Source organism: Brachionichthys hirsutus, chromosome 11, assembly GCF_040956055.1.
Source record: "Brachionichthys hirsutus isolate HB-005 chromosome 11, CSIRO-AGI_Bhir_v1, whole genome shotgun sequence".
Taxonomy (NCBI): Eukaryota; Metazoa; Chordata; class Actinopteri; order Lophiiformes; family Brachionichthyidae; genus Brachionichthys; species Brachionichthys hirsutus.
The window spans coordinates 6,206,292-6,233,255 of NC_090907.1; the positions used below are offsets into that span (position 1 = coordinate 6,206,292).

General features: G+C 41.6%; 1 protein-coding gene across 1 annotated transcript; it reads left to right on the forward strand.

The window, feature by feature from the left end:
• Window positions 1–42: 42 nt before the first annotated feature.
• On the forward strand, window positions 43–26,408 carry stx1a (syntaxin 1A (brain)). Its single transcript, XM_068745089.1, has 10 exons — window positions 43–72; window positions 7,685–7,762; window positions 11,859–11,958; window positions 18,217–18,291; window positions 19,319–19,392; window positions 19,812–19,920; window positions 21,838–21,911; window positions 22,004–22,138; window positions 23,967–24,077; window positions 26,331–26,408. Exons 1-10 carry the CDS (start codon window positions 43–45, stop codon window positions 26,406–26,408), a joined length of 864 nt encoding a protein of 287 aa, XP_068601190.1.
• Window positions 26,409–26,964: the final 556 nt, after the last annotated feature.

Consider the following 26,964-nt stretch of genomic DNA (forward strand, 5'->3'; position numbering starts at 1 on the left):
CCCAGCGCTCAGCGGGACCGGGAGGATCAAAGAGCGGCGACCATGAAGGACCGCATGCAAGAACTTAGACATGTAAGTTGTGGATTATTTTCAATGGTCACTGTTCACTGGTTTCACTCTGACGCGCTTCTAGATGATGCGTCCGGAGTTCTCCGCTGCGCGCATGGAGCAACAGTCGCGACTTTAGGACCGGAGGAAGGGAGGCGCAGAATTCACTTCATGTTAATGTGCGCTTTACTTAAAACAGGATAATACCAGGTTGATGTTGCTTTATGTGTGTGTGTGTGTGTGTGTGTGTGTGTGTGTGTGCGTGCGTGTGAGAGAGAGAGATAAGTCTGTCTGTCTGTCTCTGTCTGTCTGTCCAGTGAAGCTGAGGGGAACGAGCCAACAATATAAAGCTCCTCAGCTTTCTGTGAAGATTTAGCTACGAATTGGCCATAAGGAAGAAAACCCAACCCTTGTGTGTGGTGTGCGTGTGTGTGTGCGTGTGCGTGTGTGTGGCTTGCCACGCTGTCTCCTTCCAGTGCTGGAGGGATGTAGTTTGGGGGCTTTTTCTTAAATTGTCATCAGCTTCAGTGAGAAAATTCAAACAAAAGTCAGTCCAATTGTCGTCAGAAATTCATTTTAATCTGCTGATTCTAATTATTATTTTTAAACTCACTTGTGGTACGATATATTTCATGTCTGAGAAATGTCTGCAGCCCAAGTCAGGTAATAAAGACTCAATAAAATTGAAGTGCGAGTCACAGGCTGTTATTTCCCATTAGCATTAGGTTAATATTGCTTTTTTTTTTATTAACACGCTGCAGGTAAAGCAGCTCCTCCGCCCTCATGTAGACGCTCCAGTGGGACTGAGCAGCATATTACAGCTGAAGGGATGTGATGTGTGGAACAACTCGCATTAACAGCAGGGAAAGTGAAAACATCAGACAGACCATCTGCAGGAAGAAAACACACTTCCGACTTTTAACCGAGGTGGGCTCGGACCCAGACCCCAAGTCACATCGTCACACATCTTATTTTGCCCGAATAATACAAATCAGAAGACATTTCATTTGGTGATTGAAAGAAGAAAATTGATCATGATTTGATTTCTTCAGCTCAGTTTGTGACGCTGAGAAAAACAGAAAGGGATTCAGTTCTCTTTGTGACAGTGGCAGCAATTATGATAACACCACTTGGAAATACATTGAGGGGGGGGTTGTTTCCCATTTAATAAATGATGGGAGGAACCAGCCGCGCAGCAGCACACTTGCGTCCTCTGTCTCCGTTGTCTTGCTATAGTGGTGGAGGATTTATGGGTTGGATCTCTCAATGAAAATCATCTTTGGTGGGGGGTCCAAGGCATTTTAAGGACTTCTATGATGGGTAATCAGCGACCTGGGTAATCAGTGGCCTGCGTGGCGAAGGAGTGTCGGGGACTATCGGCACGGCAACCGCTGCAGACGTGGGCAACGACTGATGGAGACCCATAACATAACAGGTGGACTGGTGCCAGAGTTGTTATATCTGCTTAAAGCGATTTAGATGACATGATCCATGTAAAGAAAATCATTTTTGACACATTTAGTAGTTCTTGGGGAACCATGAACGTTTCTGTCCCGAGACTCTGGGCCTCTGTGGGCGTCCAGCCTGAGGACACGCGGCTCTGCAGCCGGCTGGACTTCATGAAGCGTGAACATCTACACATTTTGTTGAGCCACTCTGCAAGTTCCCTCTCCCATGCGTGTGTTGGTTTGTCATTCTGGCAGGAAACTGAGTTTTGCTCATGTGTGTGAGCTTGCAGGATTTTTCCCATATGCACATGCACACTACTTTATGAGCTCAACACCTGTGTACTCTTTGGGCAGCTCATTAGCATGCTGCCTAGAACTGCCAGTCCCGATAAGTGAAGCGGCTGTGTGGCCTTGACGCTCCCCTCACCTCATCCCGTCACTCCCAGCTGGGTGGGAGATGATTTAGTGACAGTTGGTGCAGGGAAGCGATTGCCAGCCTTGTTCATGCCCCGGAACCTACAAGAGAAACATGTTGATGAGGTTATATCAGATTAGAAACATTAATGACTGTCATCAATCAAAGTTGATCTTTTGTCTCGATTTTTCTCCGTGATTTCTGCGCTCTCTTTCACCCTCTTGGTAATGTTGAATTCCTGCATTATTGTTCTGCACTCTGTCTCTCTCGGAGCTTTATCCGATGGCTCCCTGTCCTCTCCTACATTCCTTTTGATTCCCAGTCTGTCCTCTCTGTGCAGCCTTGTTAGCGGTAGCATCGGCTCACGCTGCCCTTTGTGGTTGTGTGGCGACTCACTGTGGCTGCCTGTGGGGCTTTAGAGTCGGAACTAGTAGGAAGGCTGTAGAGGATTGACTCTGAGTTTTTCTCCTTGTTCTTCCTTTGCATCCGTCTCCCTCTTATCCCCCTTAATTCCACGCTCTTATGTCTTATTTCTCAGTCCTTCACCTGATCCTGCCTGCTTGCACAGCAGCAGTGATTAAAAAAAAAAAGAAGCCACGTTAGGCGTTATTGAACTGGACACCGATCATGGAGGATCAGAGGTTTTATTTTTCCTCGTTTGAAGCCTTGAATCTTTGGAAGCACCTCACATCTGGGATGGCAACACCAGCAGCTTTCTAGTTCTACTGGTGAGCCTTTATTATGATAATCAGTGGAGGAAGGAAGAAAGAAGCAGGACAATCATCATCATCATCATCCTGTGTAGTGACAATTAATCATGAGAAGGGGATATACACTGAAAAACACATTATTCCTCCACACATGGAGGCTGCATACGAGCCATGCAATGAGTGTGACTGATCTGCTCTTTCACCAGGGGGCTTTCTGACGCACGACGTGACAGTCGCACTAAATCCAACGTTTCAGCTGATAGCAGCTCTGTACTGATGAAATGTGTAAGAATACGGCCCATTGAATTGGCGTGCTTGACACCATTTTCACACTCGACAGTAAAGCATGAATTGAGAGCTCGATTCAGGACTTCTTTGAGATGTCTTGTGCCGGGCTCTGAAACCAGTGACTGATGATGGTGTGGAGACAATTCTGTCATCACCACCTCTGGGTTGTCTTTGTCATATGTTTTTTAATCTCGTGCCTTTTTTCGCAGACATGTTTTGGGGATTTCTGCGACCTGTCCTTGACACAGGACTCTGTGTGTCTGCTAATGTCTCTTTATGATAGGGACATGCTTAATGCCGTCAGCATGAGGCAATAATTTGGCTCAAAATAACATTTCGGCAGTTGTGAACCTTTAAAGTTGACAACCCAAACATATCGGTGAATATATTATTCATGCATCTGGGAGAATGTGGAGCGACATCGGTGTACTCCATGTACTCCATGTATTTGGAGTCGTGATGCAGAGAATGCTTAGTTCGCTATCCACTCCTACTGTTAGTGCTATTTTTGGTACCTACCAACCCTTGAGGGAATTATAGGACTCTTTATCTGCTAAATGCTCCTCTGTGTTCAGCAGCTTGTCTCTAACTGTGTCTGTTTGCCTTTTGGGGCTGGTCATGTGTACGTTGGGCTTTCGGAGAGAATAGCTGCCTGCTGAGAGCAGAAATAAAGCTGCTGAAGCCAAAGAGCGAGGCGTCCAGCTGCAGCGCTAGAACAGCAGGATGATGGTCAATGCATTTATCACGATGTATTTATGACTGCACTAAATTCATCTCTTTCAATATAACATATTAATTAGATGCATTAAGCGAGTGTTTGTGAATAAAAGAAGTACATTTTGTCTCCTGGCTGTGTAACAATGGATAATCATAGAAATCTATGAAATGAAAAATGATGTCTTCTAAAACGATTTAGCTCTGCTGCTCAGAATATCAAGACAATTTGCAGACTTCCCCTTTGACTTTTGGAAATTATACAAAACTTTTTTTGCGTCTGGCATTTAAAAGGTGAATGTAAATGGATTGGAAGAATCTTTATTTCTGTATTCCTCTGTCTTGCTGTTTTAAGGCTTTGCCTTGATTCTTTTTCTCCCCCCCCCATAGCTACAGCATTAATGTGTTAATGGTGTATCGGTGCTGTCATAATACTTCATGGTCAGGGAGTTACCGACTGAGACGATTTGCATACGTATTTGTGGGTGGGAAAAGCCGGCGGTGAAAGCGCCTCAGTTTTCCCTTCATATAATCTATTTATATATAAATTGATGCTTTATGACTGTCAATCATTCATCCGACTCGGAGCACTGGCTATCCATACGCTCAGGCCAGACATCCTCATCAGTGTAATTTAGGTGCTTGTACCTTTACCCATCAGCCAATTATTTGTTAACAAGCCTAAATGGTAATAAGCAGCCACTATTTAATCTGAAAGGTCCTTTCATCTCATCTGAGTCTCTGTAGCAGCCAGTAAGCGTTATCTCTGGGCGAGTCGGAGGCTGCAGACGTTTGAATTCTGACTTGAAAGTCATCTTTGATTTGTGGAAGCGTGTGTTAGTATCCCATCAGTGTTTAACCTTTCATCGCGGTGCAGTTTGTAAAGTTGTATTTAGGTGTGCTTTAATGGCGTCGCTTTGATTATTGCATTGCTAAAGGTCAAAAGGATGTGAGGGAGGCAAGAGGCTGGGCGGGGCTGAAAGGCAGAGAGGAAACTGGAGGAAGATTCAAACATAAAAGTCATGGAGGAGGAGGAGGAAGAGATTCCATGATGAAGATCAAGGAGTTTAAAACGTTCCTGCCAGGACCAGGAAATGGGAGGGACATGGCATGAAAACTGAAAAAAGGGATGTTGATGTGATCTAGAGAAGGCGTGAGGAGGGAGATGGAGACAAAGGTAACTCCTGTTTGTGTGGGCCAGCTGCTGTGATGAAGATGAAGTCTGGAGGAAGGAGGCGAGAGAATGATGGACGGGGAGAAAGAGAACGATGGAGGACACTGAGGAGGATCTTTAGGAATAGAACATTGTTGCTGAAACACGCTGGAGAAACGGCGGCGCTTCTGCTGCTCTCCCTCCCACATGATACTCACTCATGTGTCACCTGAACTGTTCTCGTTGCAGACGGGGCTCATCCGGCTTTTTATTTATTTCTGACTTCATGCAGATTCTCAAAAGCCACTACAGGCTCACACCATAAAGGTAGTCAATCACAGCCATTTGCATCAGGGTTCATTCACTTCTCCTCTGAAACCTGAAGTCGTTTTACACACTCAGTGAACAGCAATAATTTGAAAATGGAACCTTTGATTTTCATTTTATTGTTTATGTCTATGCATTTATGTACTTTAGGAAGCGTGAATATTGCATACAATGTCCAATTGTGTGTGTGTGTGAGAGAGAGAGAGAGAGACATTCCGAATGAACGTTAGCTGGTTGTATTATAATAATCAATCCAGCGTTCCTCCGTGCAGCTGACAGATTTTTATTAGTATTCGAACGAGACTGCAGGAAGCTTCTTAAATTGGCTGCAATATACAGATGCAGGAAATGGGTTTGCTTTAATGTGGAAATACGAAAGCAAAATAAAAAAGGTTTCCATCACTTCTTAAATTGTCTGTCACTGTTCTTCTATTCTCTAACCAGTAAATGGACTGAAAGCATGTGCTCGACAGTATTCTCCCCCTTTCTGTTGCACATGAACACACACCCTGAGACCGGATGTCCCTTCATTGCACATACAAGTACACGTTCACAGTTTTGCATTATTGTTCTGCGACTCTGCGTGTCCTCGTTTCGCTTCTGTGAGGACATCGGCTGTGCTTCCTGCAGCTGCTGCTCACTAGATGTCTGTTTTGTATTTCCGGCTCCCTCGCTCATGGGCCTACTGTTTGCACTAGACGTGCAGGTACTACCTCTTGTCTTTATGAGATGAATCCCTGCTGGCACAGTGCCCAGACAAACTCTCTAATCCAATAAGCAGCATAATCAGGCCACTGCTCCTGCCGGGCCGTATCACCCCCAGGGGCAGATGGAATTGGAGGGTTTTCACCTCCCCTGAGACATGCTTGCATATTCCCTCGTTCTCTCTTTGTGTCGTCCGTCTGTTGTATATTATCAGTGTGTCAGCTGGAGTGTGTATGTTTGCGTGTCTTGCTCGGAGCATCTGCTGTTTCTGGACAGTCAAGTCCAACCAAGTCTGCAGACTGAGTCATGAGTGTATTACTGAAGTCCTCCTCAGCCTCTTCATGGCTCAGCGGGAGTTTTAGATCTAGGTGGGAGGTGCGGGTTAGGGTGCACTGCTGTGTCTCCTCTCCCCCCGTCCACTCAGTCGATCCTCCACTCGCTGCAGGAGATGCAGCATCTCTGTGGAGGCAGAACACAGTACTGGTGCACTCAGCTTATTCTGATTCGTTGCGTGTCCTCCTCCTCCTCCTCCTCCTCCTCGCCTCCCGCTGCTACGGTTGCCTCTTTTTTTCTCTGTTTCTAATATTATACAGTTTATAAATGCACCACATTGCCAAGCCACTATTAGTTTATACCATGTGGACCATTTTGTGCCAAACTCAGGAAGAAAAAATGGCTATAACACGCAGACGTTTGTCACGATGTACGGTATTAGGTTTTTAGACAACGGTAATAAGATCACAGTGTATTTCCCCTCAGATGTTTTTTCTCTTCTCAATAACTGGTTCCTGTCCCATTTGTCTTCTCCCCATTTGATGACATTTGTTCATTGTTTTCTTTGTCACGTTTTAACTTTGCTTTGCGTTGTTGTATTTTCTCAATCTGCATATCGTTCCATATGAAGTAAGCAGGGTACATTTAAATGGATCCTTTATGTCTACCAATGTTTCCTGATTTTCGACACTGAACAAAGAACTCGTTGTTTTATTTGAGAGTCATGCTGGTTCGATCTTTTGGTGCGCTCTCACGTATCAGAGTAAAAGCTTTCCCTTACAGAAAGTTGTCGGTTTTGGACTTTGTAATATTATTTGATGATAGGAACGCTTGAAAAATGAAATAAACTTGTTTCAATAACTTTGAACTATCACTTAATTTGATAGAGCAAATGAGCCAATTGTGTGACACGGAATGCCGAAGTGAAAGGACCTTCCGGGATAAATTAACACCCCCCCTACACAGATAACTCTCAGCAGCTAAATATAAGCAGGAAAAAAAAATTGCAGGTGTTTGTTTGTTCTTAAACCGCGACTATCATCCCCTTATATGTGCCTGGCGTGCTGTATAACAGGACAGAGGAAATCCTTCTTAGATGGGATTATTGAGCGTCACAACCTATGCAAATGAGAAGTGTTCATTAGTGAGGTTTATAGCTGCTAGACAACACACACCGCATTCGACCACGTACAGATAAATTGTCTTCTTCTCATTCTCGACAACAAATCAGATAAATGTATTTCCCGACATGCAGAACTCTCCCTGCAAACAAAAAGATGTAAATACAGGTGAATGAATCTGGAGACTGAAGTGTGTAAAAGTCAATGTATTCTCACCCCCCCCCCCGGTCCTCATTTAATAATAACGTACTAATCACTGAAACCCTGGTTGTAATTACTCAAGTGTTTCTTGTTTCTAATCGGTTTACAGGTGGAGGCATCGCCCTGCTTGTGTTACTCCTGAATTAGACATCACAGTCAGGACCAATGTTATAGTATCATCTTCATCATCATCATCAATTCAATCAATCAGTATCTGTAGTTACTGTAATGATCTTTTTGGTGCTTGAAAATGAGTCCTAACTGTATGTCTGTCTGTTCAGGGCAAGGAGACGACGGAGGAGGAGGATGAAGTTGCCGTGGGGATGGAGAAAGGCTTTATGGATGAATTCTTTGAACAGGTTTGTTTCTCTCACTCCCTCCTTCCGTAATTTTTCTTTCAGTAATTATTTTTCCCATTGCTCTTATTTGTTTTTTACATCCCAATCCACCTGCTGACTTTGTCTCCTGAAAGAGAATATAGCTGTGTTGGTTTCTGTGACCAGCCTCTTCTCTCTGGGAAACAATGATGTGATTGAAAGCATGAATGTTGCATTGATCATTGTTTTACTTTATTTCTTCACATGGCTTTTATTGACTCTGCAGCGCAACAATGTTCATCAGCTCTGAGTAACAACACTGGTGGGTTCACGTATTCCTATACTGGTGCGTTACGTGAAATTCTATATCTATGGATGCAGGGAATCCATTCTTCTGTTCTCGCTTTGAGCATCGTCTGATGACGGCTGCAGGTCTGTGGTGGTGAGTGGGTAGAGGAGAGCGGTGGGTGGGTTTCTATATACCTTGTCATCTTTATTTTATCCCTCATAGCTAAAAATTTGTCTTGTATTTATGCGTTTCTTCATTTGATTGATTATTTGTTATTTGATACCGATGAACCTTTGTTAGTGGCAGATCCTGGACGCAGATGCAGATTTTATATCTCTAATTAACTTTCATCAACACGGTGACATTGGTAGGGCAATGAACTTTCCAACTGCTTTCCGGTTGATGATGCAGTCATCAGTTCTTGGAATATTAGTTGTTGTGTATCCATCAATTTGCACAACAGCAACACAAGTACACACATACAAAACTCATCTGTTTCTATCAACTGTGTTTTTTTAACATCTCCACCAAGGTTAAAAAAAAAAGGAGTTCAGTGTTTCACTAGTATTGTAAGGGTTTATTAATTATGGTTAAGCTCTGAGCAACGTTGATTCTGCTTTCATTGTTCTGCCGCTGATCGTTTGCATCCATCCCAGATAATAAAACATGCATCCCTTCCCTTTATCTGACTGTTGATTCCATCTCAAATGGGAAAGCGAGGAAAGATCTTGTGAAGTGTGCAGACAAGGTGCCAGCGGCATAGTTCGATGGATATGACAGATGGAGTTACAGATCGGGGATGGAGCCGAGGGAGGGAAAGTGTAATCAGGCTCTCACCCAGTCGGGGCTTCTTCATTAAGCTTTCTGTGGCGATGTGGGAGGAAAGCAGACGGTGGACACAGAGCGCCGCAGCCCTTCACTCACAATGTGGCCACCACCCTCACTGGGTGGGACATGGATTCTGTTTGTGGCAGAGCAATGAACCACATGTGTGTGTGTGGATGTGTTTGTGTAGATGTTATCACCTTCATGAGAAATATTCAGGTACAAAAAGATTAATAAAAAAATGCAATAAGGTAGTTTGATTTTTATTATTTAAATGTTAAATATATGATATTCACACCCAGTGGATGAAATCCACGTGTGATGCATTTATTACTCAATAAAGATATCTGAACACATACTGCTCAAAAAACTCAAATGTGAATCAAGAGCTTGCTGCAATTTAAATTACGTAAAATAAGAAGAGCCATATTCCACTGTACTGTTTAGCTCTTTTGTGTCTTACTTGGAAATAGAGGCTCACATATCTCCCATCAGACTGTAAAGTTCCACAGCACGAATTAAACATGAATCAATATTTACTTTATAGCCTAATTTTCACTTGAAGGTTACTCAGATTCACATTTTATCATACTTTTTTATTAAATATTAACAAATCTGACGGCTGACAAAACCTCACGTCACACTTCTATCTATCTATCTATCTATCTATCTATTGTCCATTTTTCTATCTGTAAGAAGTGCTCATTGTCTATCTACCTACAGTACCTGTCTCATCTCATCTTGGAATTGATAATAAGAGTACCGGTACTAAAGACAAATAACAACCCTCAGAAAGCCAAATGTAAAAAAACAAACATCTGAAGAATAAAAATGGATTGAAAATGGATTAAAACATTTCAGACTTATCGTTATCGTTCACATTCTGCGATGTATACAAGCACCCTTACTTCTGTCCGTGTTCTGTTTTCGTCCCAACGAAAGGCTCATGACACATTTCCAAAATCCTCCAGTGGATGATGCAAGAATGAAGTGAGCAAAAGCAAGACGAATTCAGCCTCAATGCTTTTTACCAATCTTTGGTAAATCTGTAGGATTTGGCTGATATTTAGGTTCCTATATACACTACAGTTAAACAATAGATGCACCGAAAAATGTCTTTAAATGGAATAAAGTTATAAAATAAGTCATCCTATGAGACACTATTACACTGTTTTTATTTGTTTCTGCGTGTGCTTGATCTCTTGGATTTGTTTTTCTCATGCACAATATAATTAGCTTGATGTCTTACCACGGTTCGCTGGGAAACAGAGTGGTTGCATTCCTCTCTCTCTCTGTATAACTTTTTGATCTCTGCATCGTTCTGTCTTTCTTTATTAAACACACATTTCTGTCTGGTCGGTCTCCAGTGATCTTCTAGAGCCAATTATGTTGTTATATAAAAACAAAACCCAGATCCAATAAGCAGCTAATTAAAGAGATGATGGGAAAATAATGACACATGTGAGGGGGGGGGGGGAATAATGTATGGACTGAGAACTGAGAAGGGGGGGTAGAGCGCAGAAAGAGAGACCTGAGAAGGGGGTTACAGAGCAGAAAGAGAGACCTGAGGGGGGGGGGGGGTTGTACAGAGCAGAAAGAGAGAAAAGTTATTGAACTGACACATCAAATTCCAGGCATCCATGGGGACAGAAAAACAGAGCAGGCTGAGCTGGGGTGGTGCAGGTGTAGCGGAGGAGAAAACCATTAGCAGTGGATAACAGACGGAGATGAAAGCAGCGGCTGATTAAGCGACTGACAGATGTGACCCTCCTGCTGGTCCAGCTGTTGTCTGAAACAGATGCAGCAGTGCTGTAGAGGGAGGAGGGTGTGGTTGGTTTGAACGTCAAACCTGCATCTTGGTGGCAGATGATGCCGTAAAGTACGGCATTAAGAGGTGGTCGATCAATAATTCATTTCATTAAATACCTGTTTCACTTTCTGGACTCTTTAGCAAAGTTAATGAAATATTGTTTTGGGGTTCATTTGGTGAATTTAGTGTGAAAAATAATTATTTTGAGCTTTTAAGTAAAATTTTAATAATAATAGTAATAATTAATTTAAATGGAAATCTTTTAGTTTTTCCCAATATTAGCGTTGATTTGAATGTTTTTAAATGGACGGCCCGAACGGATTAAATTGTTTTCAGTTATTTTCTATATAGTTCTATACTAATAGGAGACGACAGCTCAACTACTTTGACAATATCCCTGCTGGTGAAGTATCTCTGTGGGGTCACAGAGGACCTGTCCAAAGTCAATCTGGTGGCTCCACACCTGCAAAAGGCTCAGGGAAAGGGGGGGTAGTTGTTCATGTATGTTCACATTTTGGGGAAGGGAAAATGAAAAGTCAACGCACATAAAACTATTGCATATATTTGACCCGTTCTGTTGTGGGGGAAAAAAAGACTTCAACTGAAGTGTCTTCAGGCTTTTAATGTGAATATTCCCCGATGCATGTGCAAATCCTGATCCATGAAGAAACGGTATTCTAAGTCAATTTTCTTTTGGGGTTTGGACAACGCCTTTAAGATGAACTGGAATGCAAACAGTCTGCCGAACCTTGTTACCCAACATCTTATCCACCTCACTAATGCCCCTTTGGCTGGATGGAAATGAATCCCTGCAGCTAATACTCCAAATCCTAATGGCAAGTCTTCCAGGAAACGCGGAGGCCGTTAAAGTGGCAGATTAATGCTTATGCCTTTATAATGAGATATTCAACGATCAAATATGGGTGTAATGTTCAGTTGCCCACATGTGTGAAGTGTAACTCCTTTTTCCTCTGTGCATTGCCCATCAATAGTTGCTTCACAGGTTGCACACAGAAATGGAAAACTGTCAATTGTGATTTATAAAAGCTGTATTTTAGATAAACTCCAGTCATAGCTGTGATTGTGTGTTCTTCCACTTCAACCTGCTTCCTTCTGCTACTGTTGATCTTTTCTTTATCAGACTAACAACCGGTGGTGTTTCCTCCATCAGCAGTGAGGGGATCTAAACTCTCTCCCTCTCTCTCTCTCAACAGGTAGAAGAGATCCGCGGTTATATCGAATCTCTGGCAGAGAAGGTTGAGGAGGTGAAGAGGAAGCACAGTGCCATCCTTGCTTCACCTAATCCTGATGAGAGTAAGGCTGTGTGTATTTTGGTATAGGCATTTTTTAAATTATAATAAATTCTAGGACTTTCATTGAAGAAAAATTTCCTATCAAGGAACTCGAGGCACCGCTAATATTCAAATACAAAATGTGTATGTGAGACACATGCAAGGAAATTTGAACTCACACGAGAGTTTGGACAACAAGCTGAGTGCCTGGGAATGAGAAAGACGGCGCTGCCGTCGCAAAATAATGACGCTTAGGGAATAGTTTGAAGAACTATGTTGCAATCAGACGCTCAGCCACTCATCCATCTATTTTCTAAACAGATTCTTTTGTTTTCATGTTTTTCCTCTGACTCTGCATTTCTCCTCTGACTAATTCCTTACACCACACATGATGCCACAGTAAACACAAAGGACAGTCAGCAAATGAGTCCAACATGTCCTCGGCACAGATGGAGTCTTCCAGAAGGCAGACAATTTCTTCTGGATGTAGATGAGAAAATAAGAGATGCTTACTCAGCCATGTATAATAATAATAATAATAATAATACTGACCCTACATTTCATATTAAATCTAATTTGACTTTATGATGGCATCTATCTATCTGCAGTTGGGTTGGTGCATACACTCTTCTTTTTTATTTTGGCAATAGATTTAACCAGTGACCACAAGCATCAGCTAATCCATAACAACCGAATTTTTCAATTCATTCATTAACATTTTATTCTGCAATGACTCAGTAATGAGTCGGACAAGCTGTTAATGGAGAGCAGAATAAGAAATAGGGCCGCGTCGCTATTTTTGTGCCGTCATTTAACACTGGCGGCAAATAGCCTGGTAATAGTGTCAGAATTCAGTGAACAAAAGAAAGAGAAATTATTCCATTCTTTAAGAGAAATCAGGGAAATGAAAGGAAAGTTTGTCCAAAAGCAAAAAGCCTGTCTTTTGTTGCAGACTGAGAAGGAAAGTGGACAATCTTGAGGATGTTGACAGCTGTTGTCTTTCTACCACTCAGTCCTTTTTGTCTAACATCCTTTTGTTCCCATGCATTTTCTTTACTTTACTTACCTCGTGCCCTGCTGTTAACTCAGCTTGCCTTATTTATTAGTTTCCCTCTGATCCCTTATCTGCAGATTCTACAATCCGTCTCTCCTCTCTTTCTACTCCCCATCTCTGTTCTCTCACGCCTCTTCGTCTGTCATGTATCTCACGGTATTAATCTGGAACCCCGTACTCATGGGGAGTGATGTTACTCACAGCAGTAGCATCTCTCTCTCTCTCTCTCTCTCTCTCTCTCACACACACACACACACACACAAATCTCTCCTGACTCGCTATCTTCCACCTACCTGGAAAATAATCAATCTGATCGCAGCAGCAGGCGTCAGATGAGTCTCACAGCACTACACAGAACACAAACTAGGCCAGGTGCGGCATTTCAGATACAAATTCTTCCATTGACTGTGCTTTTTGTGTTTGTAATCAATGCCCTGTGTGTGTGTGTGCGTGTGATAAGTGCACATCAATCGGCAGCAGATGCAAATGTTAGGGTCATTCATTGTACAGAGGTCAGTGTGTTGGTTGCTCTGTGGCCACACCTGAATATCCTGTTCAAATCAGCTCCTGTGTCTCTGAGCAGCATCTTATATTATGCATGTGGAACTATAATAGATATTTTTAACATCCAAAAAAGTAGAATTTAAAACTCCTAATTTTGAAAATGTTCATATTTAATTTATCTGCAAGACGTTTACATTCTCTTTGGTGACAGCATGTGCTCCTCACACTTGATATATGATGAATGTTTTCAGGCAAGTTGCATAACTCCAGTATCAACTTGTTTACAGACTGAAACGTCTCAGCCACTAGTGATGCAGTGGAATAAAATCTGGGACATTTATCAGGATGAAAAATGTGTCGCGACATGCAAATAAGCAGATCAAATTTCAGACGCTGCTCGCCAAGAGTTCTCTGTGGGGAGAGTTTCTGAACCTTCAAGCATCTTTGCTCTTTTCAAATCAAACATCATCTCCTCCCTCATGATAAAAAGTCTCCCCCACTTGTCCTCTCATAGTAGATAGATTCTCATCTGGTCTCTCAGTCTGTCATACAGGTTTGAATATTAGAATGAGACTTCTCCAGTCTGCAGAAAAAAAGTCTCAGCATGGCACTGTAAGGCGGTGAGTCTTGTTGCTGTCACAGTTTACCAGTGTGCCACCCCCCCCCCCCCCCCCCTAGCTACCACCAACCTGGTCAGCTTCACTTCAACCCCCAGCCTATTCCATTCCTCCTCCTCTTCCTCCCGCTTCTGCTGGGGATGCTTCTGTGTTTGCTGACTGCTCCATATTAATACCCACACAGACTCGGCCTCTGTAACATTACCATTACACCATATCACAGCTCAGCCCACCCCCCCCCCTAAATGAAGCGCTGAAGATGCCACAAAGGAATTGCAATGCTCAGAGTGTGTGTGCTTGTCTTTGCCTGGTGTGTGGGCAGTTAACAATAGTAGGTTGGTGATGATGATACATTAAGCCATCGGGTCATAATGGGTATCGAACTCATGCTTCATCATGAGCGCATTCCTCTAATGCAGGAAGGGAAGACGCAAAATGCATTTTAAATTTAGAAGTATGATTGAATTTGCATTGGCCATTAAATAATTGCATTATTTGTTTGTTTATTGACCTTGTGCAGCACTTTATCACATTATTTTGATCGATGAGACTGTACATGATCGACCTCACAGCAAGAAGGTAATGTTGTTTTAATGGTTTCCTTTTAGTCACAGGTCAGTCACTTTGCCACGTCATTTATCAGCAAAGTCATTATCTGCATATATGGATACATTTAACATACATGTTATCATCGTTAATTAAAAATCCACTACAAATGAGGATCCATGTAAGACAAAACAAGATTTGTGATGGATTATATGTCACCAAATCTCACTAAAGGACAGTATTATCAGTGACGTCTGTGTTTTTATCGAAACTGACAATCTCAAAATTGCGCAAGTTTATTTTGCAGCATTTCTCGGCCTGTTTTTACCACCGCTGAGTGTTTGCTTGCATCTTTAGCATCTAGCTTCTGAGGAGCAGCTCTCCTCTGACTCCTGCAAGTCCTCGGTTTGCAGCTCTAGAGATGCTGCTTTTAATTGCGGCCTGTGAGTGTTACTATTTCTCCTGCCATTTTGGCTGAGTGTGCCTCCTCTCTGGGTGTTCTTTGCCAAAGCTCCTCCACCTTCAACTAAAAAGTGTTGTTTAAGTTCCTCCAGCTCTCTTTATTCCCTTTGTTCTTCCTCAGTCATCTTTTGTCTTTGTTTCACTCCGTTCTCCCTTCTTACATCTCCCTTGCAATAAGTTACTGCAGTATTATAAAATAATAGTAGAAAGCTCTGCTTTTTACTGTGGTATAATAATATCCATACTGAAGTAGGTTAACACAATGTGAAGCGGTAGCATCCGAGGGCGAGGATGTACAACAGAGGTCAAACCTGGTAAGATATCTCACCCTCAAAGGGATAAATCAATTTTAAGATCCTTCTGTTCTCTAGACTGAGCAGAGACAACCTGTGATCGTGGAGACAGAAATGTAACGCAGGTTCAGAGTAACAATAATAACATTCATGAAGAAAATGGCTTTTCAGCATTAAATAATGTGAATAAAAATACATTCAGTGTAATAACCATTAAATAACTATTAACTAACTAATAACTAAAAACCTAGGTTATATATACAAATTGATCTGGTCAGTAACACAGATTTTAAAGAGCTGTTTTAGTCCATGACTGCAGTCAACCTGTGAATTCTGTCACAAAGAAAAGGACGAGTGAGCTGTCTGTCGTTTAGTGGTTAAACATTTCATTTAGTCCCTACTGTATCCTTCCAGGAAAGCAAATATTAGTACTGTTTGAGGAATGAGCTCAGACGCTGCCTCTCTGAAAACATCAGACAACTGGACTCTAGACGATCAATAAGTGCAGTAAACACACAAAGACTGGTAATACATTTACAGAAAGAGCAGCGAGACAGAGAGATGCTGCAAGATGTGAGAAAAGATAAATGGTTGTAAGTTAGATATTGGAAAGGCAGACACTGACCCCCTAGTTTCACCAGTTTCACTCGAGAACTAGAGAAGCGTTTTCATCCGAGTGACTGAAAGGAGCGGCGTCCTCCTCCCAGCACCTATAAAGTGTAATCATTAATGTGCTGTATGTATTCTAAGCCCCTTCAGGCTGTCCAGTGTGTATGATCAATAAGCATGCTTTGTCTGCAGCTGTCAAACATTACTGAGCTCCCTAAAACATTCACGTAATTAAAATCTGAATAACAAGCTCAAGGGGCTGTGTCCTTTTAATAGTGATGCTCATCATTATTAGGGTTTATTCACACAGCCTATTCTTTCATCATTTCTCGTTGCTGTTTTGCTGCACTCGTGTGATTTCTTCCGTGTTACTCTTTTATATTCAAAATCATTCAATAGAGAAATGTTTGGAGGGCGCAGATCGATACAAATTAAAACATATAAATTATTACTTTTCATTAAATATCATGGAACGTATATATTCTCCGTACACTTCTTACTTCTACATTTCCTCCATTTTTTCTTGCCTTGTAGCTTCTCTCTCTCTCTCGCTCTCTCTTTCCCTCCACCACTTTGAAACAATCTGAATCAGGCGAGAGGACTGACTGCACATATCGCCATAGCAACACAGTCTTAACGATGGCGACTAGTGTGACCTAAAGATTGGATTTCAGAGCGTCTGGAAGAGGGATGCGGTGTGAAGCCACAGCTCAGCCGACTCCCCGGTTTTGCCCACTAATTTGCTTTACCTCCCACTTCTTCTCTTTATTCATCAGTGTCTGCACTCGTGCTCTTCCCAGGCTGAATTGACACTTGATCAGGCTGGTTGGCCCCCTCTGTTTGTTAACCATGGGGGGGGGGGGTCCAACTCCTTGACACACATAGCCACACACACTCAGTGGTCACTTGGTTAAAAGCTGAGCTTGACTTTTATGTGTCTGTGATTTCAACGATGCTGACCTCACAGCCAGAGGTTCCCGTGGTCACAGGGAGGATCGGTAGTCTTTGAATAGACGTACAGTTTCACATCTTTTTTAGATGTGTCCAAGTATGCAAATGGCGCAAAGATGGCAACACAAGAAAAATAAAACATCTTACTATTTTAAAAGAAGAAGACGAGCTCCAGTGATCTTACACCTGATCTAGTGATCTTCTGTTCCTCATCAATATAACTCTCTTTGTCCACTGTTTAGTCCTGCCTGGTGTTCACTGGTGTGTCTGTTAAGCAGATTAAACATTTGTAGTACTCTGCTAATCGATGTGAAATGGGTTCTTTATCTCCAGTGAGCTGCTGCAGTTTAGGTTATTATACAAGGTGGTCAGAGGATTTATGGTCAGCAAGCATTTGGTATATAAGCTGCTGATTAGGATTCATATGGCATATGTGAATGCAGTCTGAATGAAAGGATGCCATATGAGTGGATGATCCACTTTTTTACTGGGTGGTGGTGTTAATGAGCTTTCAGCTCAGTATGCTAGCTGTGTGGGACTCTTCTTTGTCTTCAAAGTGCCTCAAACGGGCATGAAGAGCCTTCACATAATGCAGATTTTCAGTGCCGTTTTCATCTTTGTCATTTACGCAGCTTTCTGAAAAGTAGGCAACAAGCAGAAACAGCCTCATAAGGAACAGCACTGCAGGGAGTTCCATTCATTTTTAGCTTATGAAGTTTGTATCTGCAACCCGGACCCGAGCCGGATGAAATTCTGTGGTGAGATAGAGGCCCCCACCCTACATGACTGTGTCAAATTTCATAAACATCAGTCAATAATCATCCGAGATATTGAGGAACAAATTCTGAAGCTCCATTGACTGCAATGTTAACAAATATTTCAAAGTGATTCAGAATCCAGGATCTCTTCTGGGTCATCACCAACATTTGGTCATCTGTTCCGTGTAACATTGCCAACATTTCCTGAAAATTTCATCAAGATCCGTCCTTATCTTTTTGAGTTATGTTCCTAACAGACAGACAGGTTGAAATGAAGACAGTTGGCTAGTCAGATAAATAAAGGCTGCTCTAATCGCTATAAGAAAGGCAAAGGACAGGATTCACTGCTCCGGAGTGAAGAGCGAAAGTCATTCTTGTGTGTCAGTATTGATTCTGTTTGACGCTGTCGGGTATGCAGGTTGTAAATGGGTGCTTTAGGGTGGATGTAAACCTTCAGTCTCCTCTTCATCTCTTGTCCTTTATCAGAAACTAAGGCAGAACTGGAGGATCTAATGGCTGACATCAAGAAGTTGGCCAATAAAATACGCTCCAAACTAAAGAGTGAGTACAGTTCTTACAATTTCTTCTACTCGAGCTGAAAGTAATGATTGTTTTCTGCATCAGTCGTCAATCAAACCCTTTGTTTCTGTGTGAATCAAATAATTGCATATCCACGAAAAATGTCAGAAATGTGCAAATTGCTAAAAAGGTTTTGATGAGAAACAAGATGTGTTTGAAAATGCAACTAATTGATGGTTAATCATTTTGTGATATCAGCTCCCCTCTGAGGGATATTTCTGCTTGAGCTGAAGAAATTAGTTCATTGTTAACCATGCAATATTTCACAGAGGCATAATCAGCAACTGTCATGCGATCATATCATACATACTCTTTTTTTGTCAAGTGAAGTTAAAATTGAGGTTTTCATCAAGTGGGAATGGCGGAATGTTGTGCCTAAAACACAGTGGGATTTAAGTTTTTCCCAGAAGCGCTGGAGACTTGGTAGTAAATGACATAAGTTCATTTTTGGCTGTAGCTAAAGAAAATGCCTCTGATTGTCTTGAATCATTGGAGGCCGACAACAGTCAAGTCCAGAGCAGAGCCTGTTAAATGTGAATTAACAGGCTCTTACTTCTCTGTCTCTGTCAGTCTGTCTCTGATTGAACATCTCAAATGCTTCAAATTGATGGTCTCGTCTGTTATTATGCTCTTCGGCTAGGTGAGGTGTAAATTTAAAGTGGTTCAAACAAAAATTATAAAGATGGGAGTATGAAATGTGAATTTTTAAGAGATTCAATATGTAATCTAGTGGGCTGCGTCTGGAAACGACTATTGAAAGAACATTTCTAGTGTACTTACGACCCTGATTTTAAGCTTTGCACATTTTCCCAAGGCCTGTAAAAACACAATTTTGTGGAAAGCTCTATTGTGGCCTGCGGTAAATTGGATTTGAAAATTGCTGCTTAAAAATATTTCAATTCAAGTTATGGTCCTTAAATGGAATTTACACATTAGAAACAAGCATCATGTGGCACGTGATGTGATGCTACGTCTTCTTGTTGAATGTATATTTTGTGCATCTCTTCAGGTATCCAGCAAATCATTGAGCAAGAAGAAGGACAGAACCGGTCGTCAGCTGATCTGAGGATACGCAAGACACAGGTGCAGCTCAGAATATGTAGTAGAGATATTCTATTATATATATATTGTAGAGTTCCTATTGTCCAGCTGTCCTCTAGGAATTCTAATAGCAATTTATTCCCCCTAGAAAAAGCAAACTCTGCATAAATGTATTTTTTGTTTGCTATAATCTTGCTGGCATTTGGCACTGTTATACTTAACTCACTCAAAAACCAATTTGTCATTTTACTCTTGGCTTTGAGCAGCTCTCTTTTTGGTTTGCATTTTCCGTGTGGATTCAGTGCTTGGAATTAGAATGCCCCGTGGAATGGACGTGCTGCTGCACTTAATGACTGCTTGCGCCGGCTCACCTCCTGCTCTCCCGTACCATTTTAATGACTAATTCAGTTGTTTTCTACCGTCGCAGTGAAATGCTTTCTTTCTCCTCCCTGCGTCTACAGCACTCCACACTATCTCGTAAGTTTGTGGAGGTGATGTCAGAATACAACACCACCCAGTCAGACTACAGGGAACGCTGCAAAGGACGCATCCAGAGACAGCTGGAGATCAGTGAGTAGAGCCGGGGAGACTAAACGCTCTGCTCAGTCTCTGGTTATTTTGCCGTTTTGTGACGATTTGGCAGACTATACCATCAAGTCTTGAGAGGACCCACTAAACATTCACTATATACCCCTAATCCTAACCCTAACCCAGGTCCAGGAAATGTTAGGAAAAATATCATGTTACCTATTATGTTATATCATGTTTTCATCCTCAGCCTAAGCACGGCCTTAATACTTTGATGTCTGTCCCCACATCCTCCATCATATCGTAAAGTGTCAAAATCACGACACCTCTGCAGGATTAGAATCACTCATTTTTGGTAGAGCATTACTGTCACCGCTTAAGTCTTAAGTCTTTGCTGGTTAATTCTGATCAGCAGAAATCCTCACTATGGCAACATCTTGTTCACACCAAAACATTAATGGGTTCATGTTACTTATTCAGCATCACATTTATATTTCCACAAAGTGGACGGGTGATATTGCAGTGGTTCTGTCCATGTGCAGCTCAATGACGTACCGTCAGCATGTTTCAACATGTTCCCCTGCATAGCTAACAAGATAAACTGTATTTTCATCAGCCCTAACAAATCTGGCATATTTTCTATACAGACAAAAAAAAATTGCACTTGTTCTATCAAAATATATTCATTTTTAAACCACAGCGAGTAGAAGCCTAAAAGTCACTTCCCTTTGATTTTGCTTCTTGAGGATCTCACTTCATTTGTCTTCTATAGCAATGGAAATGAAATAATGCTGCTACTGGTAGCAACATAGCATGAATGATTTAACAGGCCATAAATGCTATGGGCGAAGTGAGACTTCTTGGTTTCATGTTAGGCTTCTCGGGGTTTGGGTCTCCATGGTAACAAATAAGAGCCTCCCTCAAAGGCTGTCAGGCTTTAAAACAGCCAGAGTGTGTGTGTGTGTGTGTGTGTGTGTGTGTGTGTGTGTGTGTGTGTGTGTGTGTGTGTGTGTGTGTGTGTGTGTGTGGTGGGGGAAGATAGGCTGGGGTAATTAATGCTAGAGTGTCTTATGTTTCATTTTTTTTTATGTTTCATGATTATCCATGACTCTCTGTGTCCTTTGACTCCGCCTCTGACCCTGTTCAATAGGGTAGGTTTTACCGTAATGATAGAGGCATTATTTATCATCAGAGGGGTTTGATCACAGTGCAGAATGTGGTTTATCCCTTCTCTTTGTCCCCTTTGTCTGGCTGCAAAAAAAAATATTCATGAGCACAAGCAGATTCTTAAACAAGGTAATCAAATATTCCGACCACTTGACCGCTAACTGAAATTCATGGTTTAATATTAGATAATACGTTTGGATTAGACATGACTCGCAAGTGAATGTTCATGTTCCATGGTAAATGACATGGAGAAAAGAGAAAATGAGTTCCGTCTTGTTTTAATTACGCTTCGGACAGACATGAAGGATTAGGAGAGATTAATTACTGCTGCCGGTTGTGGTTTTCATCTGCTCTTCGGAGAACCTTTAAAACCATTAGCGTTACAATTATAATGCTCGCTGTCTGGGCATAAATGTCAACTGTGTATGAAATTAAGGCGAGAAAATGGGTATAATATTCAGGATTATCTTTTCATTCGTGACTTATCACCTGAAACTAAGATGTGTTGTGTTTTCAATACCCTGAAACAAGCCTTACATTCAGGTTAGGGTTACACTTAGTTTCCACTGAGCCTATCGTTTTGCACTGCCATGTCTCTACAGTAGCCCAGAAAGGACAATCCAACAACAAACATGACCCTTTGCATTTTCACAGGGGAGGGTGGCATGTGGGGTGTTGTAGATGCCACTAAATCCTCAGCACACCCGACCTTTTTTTACACACACACGTACTAACTCTAATCAAGGCCTACTCTGACGGGTGTCTTAACCAAATGTGTGTTTGCCCTTTTAGCTGGGAGAAACACAACAAATGAAGAGCTGGAGAGCATGTTGGAGAGCGACAACCCCGCAATCTTTACTTCTGGGGTAAGTGAACCCGCGCACCCATCAATACAGAGCAGGTTTCTAATCTAATTCTACTCCTGTGTGGCCCCATCCTTCTGTCGTTGCCATCTTAGATTATTATGGACAACATCACAGAGCAAGCGATGAATGAGATCGAGACACGGCACAATGAAATCATCAAGCTGGAGAACAGCATCAGAGAGCTTCACGACATGTTCATGGACATGGCCATGCTGGTGGAGAGCCAGGTGCAAACGTCGATCCGCTTTCAGCTCCTCCAGCTGTGGGGTTTGGGGCTCAGCCAAATGCACCAGGAAACAAACTCACAGATGCTGAATTCATTCATAAACCACAAATCCATCTGCCAATATGATAAGAGCTGCAATCCAAGTTTTGACATTCAGAATTCAAATTTTAGTTGCACTCTGTGGTTATGATGCTAAAACCGCACACGCTTGTAGAGCATCAAGTGAAGCTGTGCTTCGAGCCTAGACACCTGGATGAAGGTGATGTTTTCAGCAGCAGCTGCTTGTCTGTTTACAAAATATCTTTGGAAATGTACACAGAATTTGGGGCAGAGATGATTATCGTTTTAAAGATCAGTCAATTAGAATTTGCTGATTGTTTATATTTGGGATTTCTGCCATTGAGCCAATCTTTATTCATAATTAACATGCAGCGTTCACATGCTGAGTGGAAAATCTGCTATCTGATTCTTCAAATTGGCATCAAAACACTATGTTGTTATTATTATTATTATTGAACTATAACCAAGCCAGACATTTATTTAAAGCTTAGATGGTTAAGTTCACACTTACCCAGGGTAATCTTATAGGTAACAAATCCTCATACGTCTGTGTCGACCTCCAGGAAGATCTTTAGGCCTTGCTTATGTGAGGGATCAAGTGTTTCCCTAATAAGAATAAATGCTGAATGACTCATGAATGTAAACTATTGCTTGTAAGTCACATGAATTACAATCATACACAATCCATCAGCAGGCTTCCTCTTCATCGTTTATTGTAGGAGTTATACATTGTTATGTGTCGACTAATTCACAAGTATTGCATTTACTTTTGTCTGCTGTAATGCATATAAATCCACTAACAATTATTTACTAACTCTTCCTTCCAGATAATTTGTAGTCAGTTTTATTTAATTCTATTTAGCCACTTTCAGCTTTGCGCTCTCTTTTTCCTCTGTTTTTCATTTCTGCAACATGGCATTGTCCCCACCGTAATGACTCTAAGCTCTAGAAAACAGAACAGCGCTTCCAATCCAGAAAGGTAATCATTTATGAGATTCCTAATTTTGTTTTTAATTATTGTTGCAGTGCATGCATGAAGTCTGATTGACTTTAATCGTCACTTTGATACAGGGTTTGTTCTTCTTCTAAAGTCACAGATTGATCCTTTAAGTTTGCATATCAGGCGACTGAAACTGATTTAAATATGTGTACAGTAATTACTTTTGATGCTTCCCCACATTTTCTCAGTCAGAAGGAAAATGTTAAGCCGTTAGTATCTCATTCTTACGTATTTCACGAAGAGGCTCATAAAATATTTAAGTATTGTATGAAGTCAGGCCGCATTGCAGAAAAATAGAATACAATTTGATAAATCTTCATCAGACTCTAGATAAATTTTGAACTTAATGAGGTTAACGCTGATTTTGCATGTGGGTCTGGGTGTATTTCTGCTGTCACTACCAAGACAGTGACCGCCTCTCTTGCCTTAATGCAGGGCGGACTGGTGAACAACATTGAGCGGAGGGTGCTGGAGGCTCACGAATATGTGGAGCGGGCTAAGGAGGGCTTCCCAAAATGCAAAAAGATTAAAAAGACTGGCAAACGGGTGAGATGCAAGATGCACATATTCTGCGTAGTGACTCATTATTTCTCTTTTTTTCCACTTTCCTTCCTCCATCTCTGTTTCCCATTCTCCCATTATTCCTCCCCCTTTTCTTACCTCCTCTCCATCTGTATCCACTCACCCACCTCCTATTTCCATACCTGGATCCCTCTCTCTTTCCTGCCCGCATGTCTTCCACTCCTCCTCTGTAACTAACCTCTCCTAGGGGGAAATGATAGACCGCATAGAGTACAATGTGGAGCACTCTGTAGACTATGTGGAGAGGGCGGTATCAGACACTAAGAAGGCGGTTAAATACCAGAGTAAAGCCCGGAGGGTGAGTCACACATGCAAAAAAAGAAAAAATCAATCAATGCATGTGCACAAACATTCGACAGCATTAAGTAATGGGTGTCTTCAGAAGCATTGCATGTGTTACATTTTTCAGTGTAAGTGTCTGTGTATGCTCGCCTGTCATGTGTTCTGCATGTGGAACATCTGTGGTGTGTGTACATGGCATATTCTACAGCATTGATTCCCAACAAGGTGCACCTTCAGGAGAGAATCTCCAGCTATCGGCAGATAGCATTGAGAACTGTCACAATAACCAATTAGCTCTCAGCTCGACTGCACTGGGCAGTGCTGTCACACCTGAAAATGGCCTGCTGCTGAGTGAGAGAAGGTAATCTGTTAAGCACACATTTTATTATCTCTGATAACAGGCATGCTGTTTCCCCCCTACTTTCAGTCTTAGTGCTAAGCTAAGCTAATTTTACCAGCCTCTGGCTCCAGCCTTGAGCATCCTGCACAGTAGATGATTTCAAAATGTGTGCCATTCCATGTGGCAGCAGAGAAAGCAGCAAACGGATCGACTGAAAAATGTGCCAGATCCTAAAAATTGATGAAACCAGCATCACCATGTCTTGCATTAACAAACAATATTCAGTTTCACATATTGTATGATGTTAGATTTTAAACGAGTTAAATTACAGGCTGGTGAGTCTGTAAAGCTAATTAAAAAGGCATATGAAAAAACTCATTCAAAGCAGCATAAATCCACCGGCTGCTTTAATGGCCATCCTTCTTTCTCCAATCTTGTCCACAGTGGAGCAACTCTGCCATCTCTTGTTTGATAATTAGAATATCACTCAAAGGCAGAGTAAATTCGTGCATCACCCCAACAGGCTTCTACATGATTTTCTCCCCTCGTAATCAAGGAAGTTTCTGTCTTTCCTTATCTCTCTTATTCTTACTCATCCGACAAGCGACTGAATCTTTGTCTGACTCTTTGCCCTCCTTGTTTTCCATCATCTTTCTCCATCCAGAAGAAGATCCTGATAGGATGCTGTGTTGCAACATGTCTGACTGTCCTCATTATTTCCCTCGCAGTTGGACTCAGTTAGGAAATCCCTACAGAGCAAACAGGGCAGGAGGTGAATTCTTCTTCTCAGGGCCATGTGATCAGCATTTCAAATGGACAGTACAGTCGGTACCTGCTTTAGAAACAGGAAACGGGCTTGTATTACTGCCCTTGGGGTCATTAGAGTCTCTCCCAGCCTTTTTTTTTTAACCTTTAAATTATTCTTAATGCATTTTCTTTTCTAAAGCAAACTCTCAAAAACCTTGTGGAACGAATTCATGCTGCGTCTCTTTGTGTCATGATTCACATTTTGTTGCATGTTCTTCTGTACTACTGTAATAGTCAAAGTAGTCACCCATTCAAATACAGTCATATCTAACATTGAGAACCCTGGCTATGTTTTGATTACAAAATTGTTTTTCAAAACATACATTTAATAAATACATTTATTTGCTTTCTTGTGTCTTGTTAGATGAGAGGAGTGATGGAAATAGTCAGTATTTTGTCTTGAACGTACCTCTGAAGGAAACACATTACTGCATTGTCAGTGCCACTGCAATCCAAAATATCATATATGATTGTGGCATCAATCCTCACCTCTAACAGCTGAAGGCAGATAATTAACCCAACTATTCCTTTACTAGTTGGGTTATTGAGGGTTAAAATGTTGGACATGGTCTGTTTATGAACTCAGATGGAGGAATGCATGCTCATAAACATTTTTGTACAGGTTTCCTTCATTTTAAAGTCACTGTCTATATTTTATACTCAAAATTAATGTCGCTGAATTATGAAGCTATACTTTGCATGTATTTTGGGATGGAGTGCATGCCTTCCGTCTGCATCCTTGTGAGCACTAGATGGCGCCTTTGAGGACTTGCATATTTTATATGCAGTGGCTTTAAATATGAGGATAATGCATATTCATGACTTGTGTGATTGTCTGTATGTTTAATATGGTGTGAACAAAATGCAGGAGCCGGAGATTTGTGGCTTTCAGAAGTAGAACATGTGGAAATGCTTATAAACCTTTGTCAAACTCCAGCAACATCTTCAGATGACATTAAAAATCAAATCAACATGGCACTGAGACATTCAGGATTTCTTTCAAACTGCATTTTGTTCCTATCATTCTAATGTTTCAGAATGTATTCCTTTATTTCTAACATATTTTCTCCGTTCTCTGTTTGCTGCCTTGGATAACTGTTTATCTGTTTCATATATATATAGAAGAAAATAATTATTATCATATGCTGTGTGATTCTGGCAGTTGTTATTGCCTCCATCGTTGGGGGGACACTAGCCTAGTCTTCCACCACATTCACACTAAAAGACACACAAACACACAGCAGAGCGAAACGCAACAGATTCCTATCTTAAGTTTCCCGTATTCATGAATGCATGTAATCTATTACATGTTTAGCACAAGGTGGGTTACATAGGCCTCGGGCCAGAGGTCTTTTTGCATGAGTTACTATTTTGTAAGTGTGGTGCTGCAAACTGTTTATTTGAGTGTTGTCTGAGATACGTTTCCAAAAAGTCAATCCTCGAATGAAAAATGTACTACATGATACGTTACACTATACGATACATTCCAACTTCCAAATAGGAAACGTCTGTAAATGTCTGTTATTTGTTGTATAGGCAAAGTGACAGGCCACTCATCAAAGCTCATTTCGACCTCTCTTAATTTACTCTTGCTTTTCTAGTCATTTTGCTTTGTGTCTCTGACGTCCTCTACCTGCCAGGGAGAGGCGCGAGACACACGTTAGATCATTTGCTTGTAGAATCGCCGTCATCGAATGTCACCTCTTGCAAGCGTATGAGAGCAGTGCTACTCAACTTGGTCTGGCCTTACCAGTTT

Coding starts and splice junctions, on each gene's coding strand:
- stx1a (XM_068745089.1), top strand. CDS start 43: ATGAAGGACCGCATGCAAGAACTTAGACAT. Junction 18,292..19,318: donor AATACGCTCCAAACTAAAGA/GTGAGTACAGTT, acceptor GCATCTCTTCAG/GTATCCAGCAAATCATTGAG. Junction 22,139..23,966: donor CCATGCTGGTGGAGAGCCAG/GTGCAAACGTCG, acceptor AACCTCTCCTAG/GGGGAAATGATAGACCGCAT.